This window comes from Phycodurus eques, chromosome 5, assembly GCF_024500275.1.
Source record: "Phycodurus eques isolate BA_2022a chromosome 5, UOR_Pequ_1.1, whole genome shotgun sequence".
Taxonomy (NCBI): Eukaryota; Metazoa; Chordata; class Actinopteri; order Syngnathiformes; family Syngnathidae; genus Phycodurus; species Phycodurus eques.
The window spans coordinates 28,204,869-28,225,306 of NC_084529.1; the positions used below are offsets into that span (position 1 = coordinate 28,204,869).

Below are 20,438 nucleotides of genomic sequence, written 5' to 3' on the forward strand. Positions count from 1 at the left end.
AATGGTTGTTTGTTTGTATGTGTCCTGCGATTGCCTGGCAACCAGTTCAGGGTGTACCCCGCCTCCTGCCCGATGAAAGCTGGGATAGGCTCCAGCACGCCCGCGACCCGCGTGAGGAGAAGCGGCTCAGAAAATGGATGGATGGATGGGAAAAAATGATTTGTAATATATTGATTGTTTTGAGGTACAAGCGTGGTCAGGTCACACAACAAATCAAATTCATATCTCAAAGCACCTCTGCACTTGTACTCGTTTTTAGATGAACACTTACACCTACTATGCTAGTGTATTTTAATGCTGGTCACGATGATGGTACCTGGAGTGTTTTAGTATTTTCTTTTTTGAGGTGGTACCTGGTGTAAAAAGTTTGACGACCATTACTGTAGTGCAGCGGTGTCCAAACTTTTTCTTTTGAGGGCCACATACAGAAAAATCGAAGGATGCAAGTGCCCCTTTGAAATTCTTTGACTTTAATTTATTCAACACCCTAAAAACAAACACTCAATTAAGCAAATACATTGTATATTGTTGATATATTATAGTTATTTTGAAAAATGTCCAAGTCACAGCTTTCTGTATAAGGTGATAAGGCATATAGTTTAGGACTTTTCAGGATCTTGGGGGGGCCGACGGCCCAGAATCCCATTGCAATAGATCCTCCCATGCACTGAGCAGCAAGCAGCTGAATCCCATTTCCACATTCAGAACCAAAACAAGAGAAATCTGTAGTAAGCTAACCATACTTGAGGATCATTTACGTGATACATTATGTTCACCATTTGGAACTTTGGGGTCAAGGAAGTCGAGGACCAAAGTGCAGGGAAGCAGGGAGACAAGGCAGGAGTGCAGGAGTCTTAAAAAATGATATTCAATTCCAAAAACAAAGGCAAACAAGGATCATGGAAAAATGTAAATACGAAATTAACAAAGTCCAAAATCTAAACACCAAGTAACATCAGGGAACAAAGAACAGAGTAACACGACACGACTGAGGAGACTAGATGACATTAGACCTACGACATTCAACAGTCGACAATGAACGCACAAGAACCAAAAGAAACCAGGGAACTAAATACAAACACATTTTTATTAGTATATGCTGCGGACTGCTAAACAATGGACAGAATGCCACAAATGGCCCCCGTGCCGTAGTTTGGACCCCCCTGATTGTCGCGAGTACTCCCTGGTAACAAATAGCCAAATGCTTGTGAACAAACAAAGCCTCACACTAACATCCGAATGTTGCTGGGCAGTAAAAACAAAAGGCAGCTCTTTCTAAAGCATGTAATCTGAATTATTGGAAAGCTTTAGCATTTCATGGCAACATAAAATCAAATCATGAACACTCTGCCGTTTATTTGTTTTGAGTTCTTGTTAGCCATGTAAAATTGATCTGGACCAAATATCAGTTTAGACAGTATGCCCTGTAGCCATCACTGTTTATCTTTGGTCATTGACTCTGGCTTCTCTGTCTGCTAAATGGCTTTCGTTGTGAGCTGTTGCTGCCCTGTGAATTGATTGCCATAAATGGCGTTAATAAGACATGACGGCCAGCTCAACTTTCAGACAGACACCCGATGCCTTTCTTTCACCTGTGCAAGCAGGAAGGAATGAGTTGTGAGGGATTGGCAGCAAGGCAAATTCTGCCGTCATTTGCACATGATGGCATGGACACAAACTATCCCTTTTCAAAATAAGACTAGCAAGGGAATGAAAGGACACTCAACAAATGTAATGAATTGTTGTTCAAACTCAGCCCCCTTGTGACGCATTCAACAATGTGTCCAATGCAGAGGGAACAAGAGCTTTTAATGTCGTGCACGGCATCCAAAGTGTTTACTCTGCCGGGCGGGGAAAGAGAACATTTGGCTATGTGAGCTTGACAGCAACATGCCCTAATTAGATAAGCGTGTAATAGTCACCTGCAAGCCATTCATTCACCTGGCAAATAGGTCAGCAGGCACACTGGTACACGCATGTGCCAGTTTTAAAACAATAGCGTATCACATCATGAGTGTGGAATAGCTCGTCTTTTAGCTGTGGTTATATGAGACTCCACATAATTGAAGTGTGAATAACATTCAGTTAATTAAGAAGGAACATTTCTTAAGTAGTGGTCCAACACATACAGTACATGGATGATTTTATGGCCCCACATTTAAGCAAGGAAAGCAGTCATGACTGCAGGGAGGAGTCATTGCTTTAGGAATTCAAAGCTTCGGAACCTACAAATGTGTCAATCATATTTGAAACTACTGCACTGCTAATTTTTAAAAACTAAGACTAACTGCTTCAAAACGTGTAAAGACACATTTATTTTTCATTATACTTTTGATTGGTTATATTTCATCACCATTTCCACCATACAAAGTCAAGCACGAAATAACATTAGCACTCGTGACCAATGTAGCGTTTGCATGCGCAAAAACACACCAGAGGGACTAAACTGTAAACATATTTTTTTGACTCCCTTACAGTCCAAACGTTCCAGGTGGGTTTAGTTAAAGACTCTAAATTGTCCATAGGTGTGAATGTGAGTGAAAATGGTTATTTGTCTATACCTGTACGTGCCCTGCAATTGACCGGCGACCAGTCCAGGGTGTATCCCACCTCTCGCCCGATGTTAGCTGAGATAAGCTCCAGTTCACCCACGACCAGAGGTGGGGAGAGTTGCCAAATATTGTACTCAAGTAAGAGTAATGTTACTTTTAAATAATATGACTCAAATAAAAGTCAAACTGAATCCTCCAAATAATTACTTGAGTAAGAGTAAGAAAGTACTCAGTAAAATAAATAGTCAAGTACTGAGGAATCAGTGAGTAACTTCTGATTCATTTTTTTAAATCAGACTATGAACGTCAAATAAAATAAAAATAACTAAAGAAAATATGAATGTGCAAATTCAGATATTGCTGAACAATATCACTGAATCTCAAACATAATAAATGCAATTTTATAAAATTCAATTGTTGTAAAATAACAAACTCGGGCAAATTCAGCTCCAAGAAATGGTCTTAAACTATATTGTTTCCACTTGTTAAATAACACAATACTGTAGGCTCACCAGGCAGATTACAAAAACAGGAACAAGGCTGTAGTGCATATAAAAAATCGACACACCCCTGTTCAAATGCCAGGTTTTTCTTGTAAAAGAATTTTGAACAAAGATAAATCATTTTTTAACTTTTTCCACCATTATTGTGACCTAAAATTTGATTTAAAAACTGATTTATATTTGTATCTTTTTGAGAGGGGAGGTGAAAATAAACATCTGTGTCTCTCTCTTTCTCTCTCTCTCTCTCTCTCTCTCTCTCTCTCTCTCTCTCTCTCTCTCTCTCTCTCTCTCTCTCTCTCTCTCTCTCTCTCTCTCTCTCTCTCTCTCTCTATATATATATATATATATATATATATATATATATATACACACACACACACACACACACACACACATACAGTAGACTTGTTTTAGTTGTTTTAGTTGATTGGTGAGCTTGAGTCAATCCTCACTGTGGTACTCACGGTGGGCTGGAGCAACGGTGCCCAACACGGAAGTCAAAAAGCAAAGTCTAAAACTAGATTGCCCACGCAATTGTTGATAAATGAAAGTAGTGAGCGGCATGTAGACTATTGTAACGGCGAACCATTTCGTCTTAACATAAATAGTTGAGTAAAAGTAAAAAGTATGCTTTATTAAACTACTCTGGCAAGTAACATTGATCCAAAATTTTTATTTGAGTAAATATAACGGAGTGTCATGTGTCATGATCTACAGTATCTCCTTCAGCGGAGGCGCAATAGTTTGTAAACCGTTTTTAAATTAAATGTAAAAGTATGTCATGGAAGCACACGAGGCACTGCTGCCTAAAATCTCACAAAGGCCTTGCAGTAAGGTTTCAAATCACACTTTCTGTAGCTGTCCAGTAGTCGTAGCCTTTGTAATACAATATGTGCCGTCATTGTATAAGTTAGTGATTCTCAAAGTGTGGTACGCGTACCACTGTTGGAATGCGGGCTCCCTCTCGTGGTACATGAAAGAAATCACCGCCTACGTACATTTCAGTTGTATTTTACGTTTAAGTTCTAAACGTGCACATTTAATATTTAAGAGTTGTTTGTTTTGAAACATTTATTTAGGTGCAATGTTTATTGAGTCTTTATGTGCAATGCATTTTAATTGAATAATTTAAGCACAGTGCTAATTTTCAAACTGTACAATGTTACAGTGGCCTAAAATAAAAATAAAAAAATAACTCATTTTTGATTAACACCAAGGCCACAGGTGTCAAACATCAGGCCCGTGGGCTAGATGCAGCCTGCCACATCATATTATGTGCCCCTCTAAAGCAAATCATGTATTTTATTTTTCTTGCTAAAATCTGTACCCAAATTGGCTTCACTTTGAATAACATCGAGATAGTGCAAGTTTACCAAACCCCTTTTTCAAATACATTCCACAACAGTTGCTCAAACAATTTTCCTTGACTTTGGATTTTAAAACCAATTATCCATCTTTTTTTCTTTTTTTTTTTTGCATCTACTGTATATAATAATTTGATGAGTAGATTATACTTTATATTTAAAGGGTTTCCCTGTCATAATGACTCTCTGAGGGAAAACATAACTACAGTGTGACCTATGACTAAAATGAGTTTGACACCCCTGACTTAGGCCTACTATGCGTATGTATTTTAAAGATGGGCAATATGACTGTACTTAGAGAGCTTTTTTTTTTTTTTTTTTTTGGGTGGTGCTTGGTGTAAAAAGTTTGAGAACTATTGGTATAAGTCATCTCAAAGTGGGGCACAGCCATCCATCCATCCATTATCTGAGCCGCTTATCCTCACAAGGGTCGCGGGAGCGCTGGAGCCTATCCCAGCTATCATTGGGCAGGAGGCGGGGTACACCCTGAACGGGTTGCCAGCCAATCGCAGGGCGGGGCACAGCTAGTCAACAGCAAGTAGACTTGACACTTTATAGCTGGCATCAGTAGCCCATACTGTATGTGGTGATAAAGATGAGGAAGTTTGCATGGTGTTGTGTTGTTGTTTCATCTGTGATCTTTGACTTTGAGCCCAAGGTTTGGTGCTTTTATTGCGCACTTACCGTTCATAAGCCTTGCCAACATTATATAAGTGACAGAGAACACGTCATGTCACGCCAGCACTTTGATAGCAGGTTTAATAATTAACCTTTTAGATATGCATTTTGCCACTCCTTTGGGAGTCGACCTTCAGGAAAAAATAAGAACATTCGTTGTTTTTTATTTAATTGCTGCAAAATCCACTTGTTTGAATCATGTGATCTTATATCATGAGATAATACTTTGGCTGCTATCATTGCCCAATACAGTATATACTTGTTTTTAAAAACAAGCATACACAGTGTAGGTGTTCTTCCTTATTGCCCTGGTAGTGTGGTCAGTTCACTCACGAGCGTCGTCTTTGGTCTGTTCACTCCTGCTCTGACTGGTGCAAAATGTGGGACCCAGGCGAGTGTTACTACTGATACTTCTATTACTGTAAGACTGAGACATTTTCAATTTTTGTTTTGTTTTGTTTTCTCTTCTACAGAGCAAAGGAAAAAATATTCCAACTCCAATTATATTATGCATGAGACATCACAGTATCATGTTGAGGTAAGAGCATGTTTGTGTTAAATTGAAGTTTTGAGAGCGTTTGTATTTCATCATTTCGGGTAAATTGATGAACTTTCAGATGCACCGCAATGCGAATATCACAATATATTACTTATTGGTTCAATACTATCACCTTAGGTTTCTCCATTTTTATTCAAGGATTTTGTAAAATGGAAAAAGTTGAGCTGACATACCAAAGAAAGTTAAAAAAAAGTTTTTTGCATAAATACTCTACTGTATAGTCAAAATGTCTTTAAAGATGTCTTTAAATGTCATAATGGTGGTTAATCAGCAGGATATCAGGCACATCTCATATCAGATGGGAGACTGTTCTAACGGGAATTAAGTAAAATTGCCTTATGTAAAGTGGAAGTGGATTTTGTGGATTACGTCACTCACTATGTACAGTTTACTTTGCTTTTTATTGGTTAATGTTATAAAATAATATGATCCAAACCTATTTTTTGAAGTGATAGAAAGAGTTTTTGTGTGATTTTTTTTATTTTTATTTTTTTCCCCCACAACTGTTTGCAGCGTGTCAGGGAAGTGTGTTTTTTTTTATTTTGTGGTGTGCGTCATGAGCTCAAATTGCCCAATTATGAATGATTGGCTGCAAAATTCTTATAAAAACACGCTGAGTAGACCAATACACTGTCTGCTATGTATGTCTTATAACCTGAAGGCAACATAAGGAATTGTTGTTGAATGTTGGAAAGTTGTTCAGTGCTCTTTTCTGGTAAATGTTCTTTCGGAAATAGCTAAGCCTCTAAACCACAACTACCTTTGCTAATTTCACTACTTCAGCCATTTATGGAACAGTGAACCATAACTTAAATGTAACCCAGCCAACAACAAAAGCATATGATAACACACTTTATATGAAACTGCAAGCAGACCTCCACGGGTGGATGAGATCACAGATATAGCTAGTGGGATGATTTTAAAACAGAAATAGCAACAACAAAAAAAAGGTAATAATAATAATGCAGTCAATGAACTGATTTCTAGAATGATTCAGAGGGTTTGATGCCCAATGTTCACATATATATGAGTTCTACCTACTGTCCCAGGATTTCGTTCGTCGTCTGAGCAGGCAGTCAATCGAAATTTGCGCCTTTTCCGCCACCAAATTTTCACTCCACCGGGCGCCTGTCCAAGGACACAACCTTGCTGCGCCGGAACGCCTAGCGTGGCGTAAAGTGGTCTTCCAAATTGGCAAACATGTGCAGCGAGCCTTGCACTTGCACGAAAGTCGGCATACGCCAGGATTTGCGCCCCGCTCCAGATGCGTCATCTACGAAAATAGAGCTCTTAGTGTTCAACTCTGTGGACTAACCGACTCCTTGTTGCAATGTCGTAGTGTTTTAGAGAATATTTTTCTTCTCATCTCAAGCCAATACAGTATCCTTTAATGTTCCGTACTATAAGTAATGCGTAGGTAGTCTTTTCCCTAATACGCTGTCTCTCTCTTTGCATTACTTAGCATCTCTCCACCTTCATCATCGACAAGACCGAGTCCATCGTTACTGTGGACGACGCCATCAAGAAACTTGTCCTTCTGGATTCAAAAGACAAGATCTGGACTCAGGAAATGCTCCTGCAAGTCACTGATAAGGCAGTCAGGCTGTTGGACTGTGACACCCAGGTGCGGCTCCCCTACAGCACTGTTTCATGTTTACATAAAGTGCAATTCAAATGTCACTAACATGTCCAGATACTGAATAATATTTGATGTCCACGCCTGTGTTTCCTTGTGACAAGACTGCTTTTCGCTCTCGGCAGGAGGAGCTGGAGAACTTCCCCTTACCCACAATCCACCTGTCTCAAGCCGTGCTGAATCAGACACGTTACCCCTCCGTGCTGCTGCTTGTGTGTCAGGACAATGAGCAGCACCGGCCAGACATCCACTTCTTCCACTGTGACGAGGTGGAGGTGGGTGATGGCTCACTTTGCATCCTTTATTGTCTGTGAACGATTGGTCCACTTAAGGCTTCATGTCATTCATAAATGTTTTGCTTTGACTTCAAAATTACTCTCTCTCTCGCTCTCTCTCTCTCACACACATACACACAAACACACACACAGGCTGAATTGGTTCATGCAGATATAGACAGTGCCCTTGGAGACAACAAATATGGAAAGAAATCCAGGCTTCAGACCCTCAAGTAATTGATGTGCACACACACACGGACACAAAGGCACTGACCCAAATATTTAGCGAAAGTCCTGATGTCCTCTTCCTCTTGTAGAATTAACCAGGAAAAAATGAAGCGTCACAGAGAGACCATCCTTCCTCAGTCACCCCCCAGGTCCACGCCTGTTGCAAAAGGACGCGTTGCTGCTCCAATCCCACAAGGTGAAAATAAAGCAAATTTATTACATCTGACATGGGCCAAAATCACTCATAGAGAATTGATTTATCGTCATTTATAGCTATAAAATATATAAACGTGTTATAACAACACAAAGAGAGATGCATCAGGAAACCTGTTATATTACCTATAGGTGTTGTTAACACTAATATCATGGTTCTGTGGTTTGATGCGTTATGAAATAGTCAGTGTTAATACACTTTTAAATAATTAATAACTAATGTCTAAATTGTTCCAAATAAAGCGACTGAGTCATATGTTCTCGGGGTCCTCAACCTTTTTTGCTCCACGCACCGGTTTAATGTTAAGACACATTTTGACAGACCGGCATAGAAGCATGTCAAAACAAATGATTAAAAATCCAACTCACTATGACGCTGAATGTAGTTGCTATAATTAGTGGGAGCTCTGCACTTGTTTCTCTTCAACGAGCAGGTCTTATCTTTTGTTCCATTCCACACCGCATTGTGAGTAACCAAATCGTAGACTGGCTCCCCCCCAAATTAAGCATTTCTCTGTTTCACTGTTGCAATTCCACTTGTGCTTTTATTGTATTTGAGGATGACCGTTTTATTGGTCTTATTTTTGGTCAAATATTTCCACACGCATATTTCCACACTGTGAGCGTGTGGAATTTTTTTACGACAATGCATGTTGTGTCCTTCAACTTTGATGATGGATAAAGTTCTCAGTTGTTGTTGGTCCACATTTTTTGACCTTATAGTCCACTGTCCTGTGGTTCCGCGGCCACTGGCATGAATCTTTTAAGACTAGCGCCGATCAGACTAGCCAAAGCTAGCAACAAGAGGCGGACGCTTCGTGAGTTATGGAGGTGGGCACAGAGTTTCTTAAGCCCCGTCTCATTGTAAACATTGTAATTTTAATAAGAGCCTTTCTCATTTTACCTAACAGACTGACTTATTTCGCGTTTTTTTTTTGGGTGCAGACAGACGAGCCTCTGGACACAGTGACCCAGAGTTGCATGAAAGGTTAGCCCAGCGTATTGAGAAGGATGTGGTGAGTGTTTTCCTTTACCTTCAATCTGGACACTTTATTAGGTACACTTGCAAAATGTAATGGCATCCAATACAGGAGCTGTATCAAAAATTCCACCAGGACAAAGATAAAAAATTATCAGTTTTGATTGACACTAGTATTTACAGATGTGTAGAGTTCTCGTGCTTACAAGAATTTTATTCATCATCAAAGGTGTTCTTTCATAATGAAAGAAATTTGATACCACAATTGTCCAAGTGTACCTAATGTTTTGCCACCATCGTGGGACACCCTCATCTTCTTCTTGTTCTTCTCCTGTAGCAAATCCTTAACTGTGCTCTGGACGATATTGAGATTTTTGTGGCGCGGGTGCAAAAGGCAGCCGAGGCCTTTTCCCAACTCAACCAGCGCAACAAGAGTAAGAAGAATAAGAAGAAAGGACCAGCAGGTCTGTCTCCCTTTCTTCTTCTGTGGTGGCAACCATGAAGTGACAATATGTTGAATATTGCTCACGCTGCCATGTTCGTATCTCTTTGTGTGCTCCAGTGATGTACAGTATGTGCATTGTGCATGTTCAACACCAGTACGCTAGTATGGGCTTTGTTAAGAAGTCATTCGACAAATAATCCGTTTTCATTGCATCGGTATTATTATTAATACGAAATTATAATGACTTTTTTTGGTGGCGCAATTTATCATGACACTGTCAGTGTGACCACTTCAATCCCAAACTGTCTAATCTATATGATTCATGATGAACATATCCCATGTACAGACAGTGTTTGAACATGCTCTCAAAAAGAGTCCTGCAGTATATTAAGGAGCAAATTAATAATAATCCCACAATGCAATGCAGGGGTACCAAACTCACTTTGGTCGCGGCCCGCGAGCCACATTGTAATTTATAATTATGGATTCCCTCAGGGGGCTGTTATAAATATGTGATTGCCTCATGGTGTTACCACATATGCGCAACAAATTGATGGATAACGATAGTTTTGAAACATGAAGTCAAGTAAAAGGGTTTTGGTAACAAAAACACTTGCAATATCTGCAATTTGCAATTTTGCCAAGAAACGAAGTATCTGCTGTGACAGGCCAGATCTGGCCCCCGGGCCTTGAGTTTGACACCTGTGCCGTAATGTGTTGACTCTGGGCGATATTTTATCTATGACAGTCTCATTTCCGCATGTTTGGTCAGTGATGATGCAATCTGAACCCGAATCATTTTAGTCAAACATTACAAAGTTAGACAGATGTGTGCTGTCCCCGACTACACATACAGATGTGCTGACAGTCATCTATTGTCTATTCAGAGAAGCTGTATGGGCTGAAATATGTCCCACCAGGAATTGAATTAGAATTTACGAACTGAATTTGAAAAACATAATTTGAATTTGTATTAACTGAAGTCCAATAAACTTGAGAGCGAATGTAAGAATGTTTTTTTATCCGCAATGAAAATTCAAATGATATATTTTCACAAACAGTTTGATCATTTCAGATTCAGTTCGACAAATTCAATTTCAAATTAGCTGTGACAGACATCCGGGAACTGCAAGGAATAGCAATCGATCAGCGTTACACAGATCTCGTCTTCGGCCAATCAGCGCCTTCGGTTTTTTATCACGTGACACAGGGACGGAAAATCTAACCGGCGACAGTATATTAACCTCAATACCACCTTTCCTCAACCTTTGTGGAATGCATCATAGGGTCAGAAAGAGATAAAAAGGTGCTTCCTTTCGAACATAGGAAAGGACATATCACACCGACGTGACTCAGTCGTCTTTCGGGTTTTCCCCCCAACATAACGTCATCCAGGCATTGAAATCCATGCCTTAGGCTTTACTGCCACCTAGGGGTAGGAACAGCACAAAGCACATCTCGATACAGACAGCACTGTTTCAAATGAATTTAGGGGATTTGCATGAATGAATTGGAGTCCAGCCCTTATGCGTCCCTTGTCCATTTTCTTCTGGACATTAGCAGGAGATAAGCAGGTTGGATTTGCAAAAAAAATAATGCTTTGGTCTCTGGTTCCATCTGATGGTTTAGTTAAATAGATGTAAAAATAAATGTGGTTATATACACACCAAACACACACCAATGCTTGCATACATTCAGTATTTATAGGAAAAACATTATAACACATCAGGTTTACAGTACATTGAAAAAAAGAAAAATGTCCCAAAAAAAAGGACAACGGCTGCATAAGGGCTGGACTCCAATTCATTCATGTAAATCCCCTAAATTCATTTGAAACATTGCTGTCTGTATCGAGATGTGCTGTGTGCAATTTCTACCCCTAGGTGTCAGTAAAGTCATGGAGTTCAATGCCTGGACGACTTTATGTTGGAAAAGAACCGGAAAGACGACTTAGTCACGTCGGTGTGATATGTCCTTTCCTATGTTCGAAAGGAAGAACCTTTTTATAATGTGTATTTTCACTGCGGATAAAAAATTCTTACATTCACTTTCAACTTTATTGGACTTCAGTTAATACAAATTCAAATTATGTTTTTGAAATTCAGTTGGTAAATTCAAATTCAATTCCTGGTGCCACATATTCCGGCCCATTAAGCTGTTTCTCAACTCTGGAACTCTATGAAATGGAGGATTTAAAGATTTCTCTGGCTATAAAACAATGAAAAAATGGCATCACGTTATTGAAAGAAGTGGATCATAACCTCCTCACAATTACAAGTAAAAGACAAATTGGGCTCCAGGCTGAGAAACCCATTATAGCAAATTCTTTCTTGGACTTGTGTGGCCAAGGTCAACAAGAGTAAACTATGCTAAAGCTATTTATTTAGTATGGCTCATAGGTTTTTAGCAGAGATGGTAACTCATTGCTTAGGTTCATCCGGTGCCTTTCAATATGTACCTTGACCCCCGGCCATAGAGTGAAAGGGTGCTGGTATGACTGTAAACTCGTGCATGTGCTCATTGTTTTTCGTTTTGTGTGGTTGTTCGCAGAGGGCATGCTGACCCTACGAGCCAAACCCCCTTCTGAGCAAGAGTTCATCGATAGCCTGCAGAAACTGAAGCTGGCCTTCAACCTCTTGGTGAGATATCTCAGATCACTTAACTTCCTTTTTTTTTTGCCTCATGGCATCCTCACTGGCTTTGTCACTGCTCTCCCTGCAGGCCAAATTGAAGAAGCACATCCAGAATCCAAGCGCTTCAGAGTTGGTTCATTTCCTCTTCGGCCCTTTGGAGCTGGTAAGAGCAGATTTGTTTGTGTTTATACCTCTTCACGATGCTCTCACTGATGATAAACCAAAGAGAAACTGATCATGGTGACATAACTTAAAATAAGAAACCTATTGCACAAAGAGATACAGCGGAACCTCAATAAAACTGACCGCTATATAACGGACATCGGATAAATCGGACCGTCAGGACTGAACAATCTGTCAAAAAATAGTTTCCATTTGTTACTTAAACTGCCGTTGACAAAGTCTGATAGTTCCAGAATTAGCCGCTGATGTTTACTGGCGCTGTGGTGCAATGCAGGCACAGACTGGGACTGGTGTATTTCCGGGTCATAGATATACAATATGACTAGATACAATTCCAAAAGATGTGCCTCCCGTGCCTACGTGGTGGCCGTGTTGAATGCGGGGCATTGACGTGGCGACCATGTCAATTATGGTTACACTGTATCTATTTTCTATTGTGCATAGACTCACAGAGCAGAGCAGAGAGAGAGAGAGAGAGAGAGAGAGAGAGAGAGAGAGAGAGAGAGAGAGAGAGAGAGAAAGACATTGCTTTGGTTTGAACTCTGAGGAATAGCAAACACGAGTGCAACATGCTATTTTTGGTACAGTAAACATTTTTTTGTCAAGCCGTTCGCTTTTGGCAACGGATTTGGAATGAGGACGCACACTAATGCCTTACGGCTTATGAAAGTGACTTGCCTATGATGAGCACTGTGCGTCACCAATGTCACCATGACCGAGCACACTGGCATGGTACGTTTGGATAAAATGTGAAACTCACAAACATTTTCAAGCTTTTTCTATATTTATTTATGATAACTTTGTACTGTACTGGGCGTTTTAGGCCACAAAAAAAACTTACAAAACAATAATTTTGTACTCTCCAGTAATATGGGTGCATATATAGCCTCAAGAAAAAATGTAACGGACAATTGGCTAAATCGGACGGCCCCCGCCCCTATTATTCCGTTATATCGAGGTTCCACTGTACATTCTTTTTGTGCTTAAATGACTAGTTGCTCACCTGCCATATTAGCTGGACAATTTTTAAAGTATTATGACAACCATGAATTGTATAATGCTACTTGAGTTATTAATTATGGGATTAATTTGGTCAAAATCTCAACAAATCCAATGTCGGAAACTCTCATGGAATGGAATGTTTTTTGAGATCACAGAGTCCACTGTAGGCCAATGATAGACTAATACATATAAATTTAGTCCAACTAACATGTTCAACTGTTAATCAAAAAACCTTTTGCCAAGAAAGTACATGGCTGCATGCGTGATGATTTTACTCTGACAAGTAACAACCCATTCGAATCTCGGTTATGGCTTTTTTGTGTGGGGTCTGAGAGAGTATGTTCTTACTGGACTAGTGTGGGGTTTCTTCGGGTACCTTTACTTCTTCCCACATTCTAAAAACATGCATTTTCGGTTCATTGAAGACTGCAAATTGTCCATAGGTCTGAACGTGAGTACAAATGGTTGCTTGTGCTCTGTTGTTATTGTGACTTTTGGCTTGTTCAATCTGGGGTCACCACAGGGAATCACTCCCATGATTTGTTTTGCACAGTTGGTCACCTGAAAAGCATATATACAGTAGTGTTAAAAAATAAAATGTAATTTAAATGTAAGGGTGCATTGCTAACAATGACCTGTTTGTCTGTACAGGTGCTGCAGAGTTGTGGCAGTCCTGAGCTGATACGTTCTATTATCTCCCCCCACCTCTCCAAAGACGCCGTGGACTTCCTGCGGGGGCACCTCACCCCCAAAGAGACCACCATCTTTGAGCTTCTTGGAGAGGGATGGACCAAGCCCAGGTTTGTCGAAAATCCTCCCGCTGAGCATATTTTCTAGAATCAAATCAATCATTCTGTTACACAGCTCAATCATTGCTCCTTGTTTAGAGCCGAGTGGCCGAGGGATAAGTGTGCTCCTCCTTACTATCCCAAATTCCGGAATGGCTGGGATCCTCCGGCGGAGCTCTTCCGGACGGCCCCGTGGGAAACAGAGGGTCCCGGTGGGCCTCTGGGCTCCCCCACTTCCCTGGGGTCCCCCATTAGCCCTGATTACAGGAAACACTCAGCTGACGATGTAAGAGTTACTGTAAAACTGAATAGAAATGAAAGACTCAATATGATTGCAAACAATCTGTTTATTCGCAGTTCTATGGAACCCATTGCTCAAACTCATCCAATGGGTAAGAAATGATCTCCTTTACACGTGACTCTTAAGGCATTGCAACTTTAAAATCAACCAAGATAAAAAAGACGGGTATATGTCTCAACAGGTCCTACAACGGGATGCCCCCCACGCGTAAATATGCCAAAATCCGCTATCCCTTTGTAGCGCGGAATGCCAACGAGCTGTCAGTGCTGACGGATGAAATTCTTGAGGTGAAAACCTTTTCATATCGTATATATAGAATCCGAGCGGGCCCTAACCAAATTGGCAATTTGTTATTTTTATTTGTAGCAGGGGCGTCACTAGGTTTACCAGATTGCGTGGGGTTTAGCCCCCTGGAGTGTCGCAACCCCAAAAATTATTTTGTCGACGGGGGGGGGGGGGGGGGGGGTTGGGTAGCCGACCTAACTTTTCCAAGCTTGAAACACTATCGTCAACACGGGGCGGGGGGTCCATCTGACAAAATACGTCCATCCAAACAATATATTGTGGCTATGACCCCCTTAGGCTTATTATACTATAGAATTAGCATATTATTATTGCTTAAAGAGCCAACCATTTCTGGATATCATGCTTTACATTGGTCAGATGTCCACGTTGTACAAAGTATTGTGACGTTGTGTTAAACATATATAAAACCAGAATACAATGATTTGCAAATTATTTTCATCCTATATTTAATTGAATACACTACAAAGACAAGATATTTAATTTTCAAACTGATAAACGTGATTGTTTTTAGCAAATAATCATTATCTTAGAATTTTATGGCTATAACATGTTCCAAAAAAGCTGTGACAGGTGGCAAAAAAGACTGAGAAAGTTGAGGAATGCTCATCAAACACCTGTTTGGAACGTCCCACAGGTGAACAGGCTCATTGGGAACAGGTGGGTGCCATTATTGGATATAAAAGGAGCTTCCCTGAATTGCTCAGTCATTCACAAGCAACGATGGGCCGAGGTTCACCACTTTGTGAACAAGTGCGTGAGAAAATAGTCAAACAGTTTAAGGACAATGTTCCTCAATGCACAATTGGAAGGAATTTAGGGATTTCATCATCTACGGTCCATAATATCATCAAAAGGTTCAGACATCAATGTATAAAGGATATCACCACATAGGCTCAGGAACACTTCAGAAAACCAATGTCAGTAAATACAGTTCGGCGCTACATCCGTAAGTGCAACTTCAAACTCTACTATGCAAAGCAAAAGCCATTTATCAAAAACACCCAGAAACGCCGCCGGCTTATCTGGGCCCAAGCTCATCTTAGATGGACTGATGCAAAGTGGAAAAGTGTTCTGTGGTCTGACGAGTCCAGATTTCAAATTGGTTTTGGAAATTGTGGACGTCATGTCCTCTGGGCCAAAGAGGAAAAGAAACATCCGGACTGCTATGGACGCAAGGTTCAAAAGCCAGTATTTGTGATGGTATGGGGCTGTGTTAGTGCCAATGGCATGGGTAACTTACACATCTGTGAAGGCACCATTAATGTTGAAAGGTACATACAGGTTTTGGAGAAACATATGCTGCCATCCAAGCAACGTCTTTTTCATGGACGCCCCTGCTTATTTCAGCAAGACAATGCCAAACCACATTCTGCACGTGTTACAACAGCGTGGCTTCGTAATAAAAGAGTGCGGGTAGAAGACTGGCCTGCCCGCAGTCCAGACCTGTCTCCCATTGAAAATGTGTGGCGCATTATAAAGCGTAAAATATGAAAACGGAGACCCCGGACTGTCGAACAGCTGAAGCTGTACATCAAGCAAGAATGGGAAAGAATTCCACCTGCAAAGCTTCAACAATTAGTGTCCTCAGTTCCCAAACGTTTATTGAATGTTGTTCAAAGAAAAGGTGATGTAACGCAGAGGTAAACATGACCCTGTCCCAGCTTTTTGGGAACGTGTTGCAGCCATAAAATTCTAAGTTAATGATTATTTGCTAAAAACAATAAAGTTTACCAGTTTGAACATGAAATATCTTGTCTTTGTAGTGTACTCAATTAAATATAGGTTGAACATGATTTGCAAATCATTGTATTCTGTATTTATTTATGTTTAACATGACGTCCCAACTTCATTGGAATTGTGGTTGTAGTTGTGAATGTAAACCATTGTCAAGATACATTTTCAGCAGTATTTAAAATGAACAGCCTGTGCAGCATATTAAATAACGTTTGGTGCGTCTCTCAGGTGATTGAGGACGACAAGCAGTGGTGGAAACTCAGGAATCGTAGCGGACAAGCAGGTTATGTCCCTTATAACATCCTGGACGTTGTCAAGATAGAAGAGCCTGACGGTATTTACAGCCAGGTAAGCTGCATCACTATATTCAGCATCTATAGTCAGGTTTTCCATTTGCTTACTTTCGGCCATAATATTAGCTATAGCTACAGATTCTTTGCATTCATAAAGATAATAATGCAGCATTTTGATTGACACTGTCACAAAATTATACAGGTGCATCTCAATAAATTAGAATATCGTGGGAAACTAAATTTATTTGAGTAGATCAATGCAAACAGGGAAACTGCTATATCATGAAGTCAATAATAATAACAATAATAATAGTCAACAAAATTTAATAGCTAATAATTTTATTCTTATAATTTTGATGATTAAAGCTTGCAGCTAACAAAAACACCAAATTCACCATCTCAGGAAATTGATAGTTGACATGAAGAAAAAAATCTAAATAACTTGTAATATGTAAATTAAGTAGAAATTGGCCTGAGTCTATATAATGTATGAGTTTCACTTTTGAAGTGAACTGCTGAAATACTACTACTATAGCAGGTCAGAATCAATATTTATCTAATAACATGCCAAAAACGTCAAAACTTGAAATAAAATACATTGTACTCACCGGCGATGCTGGTGGAGATGCAGAAGACCTTTCTTTTCTCCTGGCTGTCTGCTTAAGCTAGCTCATACGTGCTTCTCTGAAAGTGCCCCAAAATCCTTTTCGGGTTTGAAAACAAGTCAGACAGTAATACAAAGTCAAATTTCTTTTTTTTTTTTTTTTGTGTGAGGCTGACGCTCTAACCAGTCGGCCACCGTGCCGCCACACAATATTATGGTTGTATAAATAAATTATATACATGTATTTCACTTTAGAGGATGTATTTTTTTTTTTAGGGGAGGGGGTGGGGGCGGCAAGTTCAGCTTCAAAACAACGTCATCAATCATGTCTAAAATCATCCTCTTCACGAAATCAATTCTCATGCACCTATTCAGCTCAACCAATAAGAGGACTATTTAGCTGAACCAATCAAAGGATGGGAAAATACCAATGTGACTCAGCCTATGTGTGAAGGCGCAGAGTGATGAATCTAAAATCTGATTTGTCAGAACTAGAGAGCTCCTTACCGAGGCGACCACACGGTTAGGTGCCATGACGTATGTTTCAACAGTGTGTGTGTTTGACCTGGTTGATGCCAGCACTTGGGATTCTGAAGGCCTTGGGCAGATTACATTTGCGTGGTAACCGACAGAAGCTGAAATCGGAAAAAATAAAAACATTAATTCTACATATACAGCGCTGTACACGTCTGGAAGATGAGCAAAGCACATGCACACATGCTATGAAATGAAGTGTGTGCCTGTGTGTGTATATGTGTGTGTGTGTGTGTGTGTGTGTACGTGTGTGTGCAGCAAGGCTATGGGGCATCATCCCCTGGTTCCCTCAGCCCAGGGGATAGCTTCAGCAAAGGTCGACACAAAGACAAAAGTAAGCAACATTTAGAGAGGGCGTGTTTTTTTTTTTTTTTTTTTTACATTTACATTTAAATTTGCCATATATTCTTTTGTTTTGCCGTCATTTTCCAGTGATGGATGAGGTCAACAATGAGCTATTGATGATGATCACTGCTAACAAAAGTCAGCCCCCCACCAGAAAGTTCCGTGTTGAGAGGCCGGCCCCCGCGCCAGTGCCGCTCACCTACCACTCTAGCCCAGAGGAGGTCAAGTCTTGGCTCACTGCCAAGGGCTTCTCCAAGGCGTAAGTAACGTACACACTCAAGTTTTTTTTTTTCTCCTTAACACTAAATATTTCTATTGATGACATGATGCAAATGATTTTATTCCCTCCTGTCCACAAACAGGACAGTGGATTGTTTGGGCATCCTGACTGGAGCTCAGTTGTTTTCTCTCAACAAACAAGAGCTGAAGTCCGTGTGTGGAGACGAAGGCGCTCGCGTCTCATCCCAGATTACAGTGCAGAAAACACAAATAGAGGTTAGCCACCTATCCACCAGCAAAACATTTACACCTCATTTGGGAAACATAATAAATAAATACACAGGCCAAAACATTAGGTATAGCGCCACAATTTAACAATATGCTTTTTTAAAAATTCTGACTTTACATCATTCAGTTTTGATTGACACTGTCAAAGATGTATGACACAGCATCTATTAAAGCACGGGATTTTCATTGACTTCTGTTCAAAACTATTTATCTGTCCAAAAAATAAATAAAAGATTATAACCAAATGCACGAGCAGGGTTCACACGGAACATATTAGGTAAGGGTCAAGATCGGTAACTGTCTCACGCTTTAGCGAAGGGGTCACTAACATGATGCGTATGTGGCCCCATGAGGACAACATGAGTAGCACATGGGCCTGTTCTCAAATTTGTTAAAAAGCTCTATAGCTTCAGCCTACACCATTTTAAAAAAAATAAATATTGTAATTATTTGTTGCATCATTGTTTTTTTAGGAAGACAAGATGTTGCACTTTTCAAAAAGACATTTTACGCTGATGCAGTTTCGTTTTAAATGTCTTTAAATCTGCTCCTGTACACACAAAACATAAGCAGTTTGTTTGCATTTTGTTCCATTACTGTAACGAACTGTGAACTTGAAACCCAGCAATAGTACACAGCAAACTATGATTTTTGCTGGAGCGACCATACATTCACTGTTTTAACTGGCCCCCCTGAAGGCGACTATAAAGACAATGTGGCTTGCTATGAAAGCCGCAGGTTTGACACCCCCGTCTGTATTAGAGGAAACACAGTAGTCATCCTGTCTTTTCTAAAAATGATAGTGTTGCACTGCACAACCCAACTATGCTGTGTTGTCCTCACAGAAAACATGTGGTGACAACGAGCTTCAGGAGGTCATGAAGCGGAGACAGGAGCGATTCGACTCAGGCAGCAGAGACTGAAGCTGCGCACCCCCACTACTCCTAATTTTATAATCAATTCTGTTCTTCAGGACCTGCGGCAGACCATATTTACAGGTTGTACACATTCTAGTTGTATATTTATTTTCTCCCTTTGTGTATGTGTGCAAACCAATTTGTGTCTAATGTCTCCAGATTTGTGTGGATCAACAAATGTGTTTGAACTGAGGATGCGTGTGTGTGTACGCGCAACATCCATGTAACGTACAGTACATGCTCGTAGAGGCATTGTGGCGCATGTTGATGCTTAATGCAGGTAATTTCAATATCGCAGCAATTTAGTTAATGACTCAGTGAATAAGAAGATTGTTGCGTAATTTGTGCCAGGATGTTTTAACACATTTTTCTTATTCTGTGTCTATAGCCAATAATTTGCATATTGCTGTTTACAGTAGATACAAATAGCATCACCCTATTGGGATTATTCTACATTTTACTCACTGTAATTCTGCATGGAATTAAGAGTCAAATGCTGTTCTGTTCTGTTTTGTTTTGTTTTGCTTTGACCAAAATATCATTGGTGTATTTTCAACTTTTCTGCTTCACTAACTAAATGTAGATTGACACAAACTGAAATGGACTGTAAATATGATGAAAAACAAGTGCAAAACAAGCTGATTAAAAATTGGTGAATGTTCGATATCGAATAATCTTGTGGTAATTCATTATTTCACACATGCAAACACCAAAGGCTTGAAAAAAGTGACCAAAAAAAAAAAACTTTGTATGGAGGGTCTGGGGCCCCCGCAAGCAATCTGGAAGACTGAAGAGTACAATAAGGCAAAATAAACACATTTATTATTATTTCCTCTCATTTTTTAAATTTCCGCTTATC

The 20,438-nt window shown here is 40.0% G+C and overlaps 1 protein-coding gene across 6 annotated transcripts in view; it reads left to right on the top strand.

Annotated features, from left to right (window-relative positions):
* The window catches only part of eps8l2 (EPS8 signaling adaptor L2), a 33,353-nt gene extending 13,126 nt beyond the window's left edge, over nt 1-20,227 (top strand). For 4 of the 6 annotated variants that reach the window (XM_061676944.1, XM_061676943.1, XM_061676942.1 and 1 more), the window contains 18 exons: nt 5,571-5,635; nt 7,119-7,280; nt 7,397-7,567; nt 7,721-7,800; nt 7,885-7,991; nt 8,954-9,024; nt 9,325-9,451; nt 11,983-12,071; nt 12,154-12,228; nt 13,902-14,050; nt 14,138-14,324; nt 14,396-14,430; nt 14,521-14,626; nt 16,608-16,727; nt 18,069-18,144; nt 18,243-18,414; nt 18,518-18,650; nt 19,508-20,227. In XM_061676944.1, the coding sequence (XP_061532928.1) occupies nt 5,571-5,635; nt 7,119-7,280; nt 7,397-7,567; nt 7,721-7,800; nt 7,885-7,991; nt 8,954-9,024; nt 9,325-9,451; nt 11,983-12,071; nt 12,154-12,228; nt 13,902-14,050; nt 14,138-14,324; nt 14,396-14,430; nt 14,521-14,626; nt 16,608-16,727; nt 18,069-18,144; nt 18,243-18,414; nt 18,518-18,650; nt 19,508-19,585 (2,003 nt within the window). In that variant the 3' untranslated portion in view covers nt 19,586-20,227. The remainder of the gene's footprint in view (nt 1-5,570; nt 5,636-7,118; nt 7,281-7,396; nt 7,568-7,720; nt 7,801-7,884; nt 7,992-8,953; nt 9,025-9,324; nt 9,452-11,982; nt 12,072-12,153; nt 12,229-13,901; nt 14,051-14,137; nt 14,325-14,395; nt 14,431-14,520; nt 14,627-16,607; nt 16,728-18,068; nt 18,145-18,242; nt 18,415-18,517; nt 18,651-19,507) is intronic. The other 2 variants (XM_061676946.1, XM_061676945.1) reach the window with 2 other exon arrangements.
* Nucleotides 20,228-20,438: the final 211 nt, after the last annotated feature.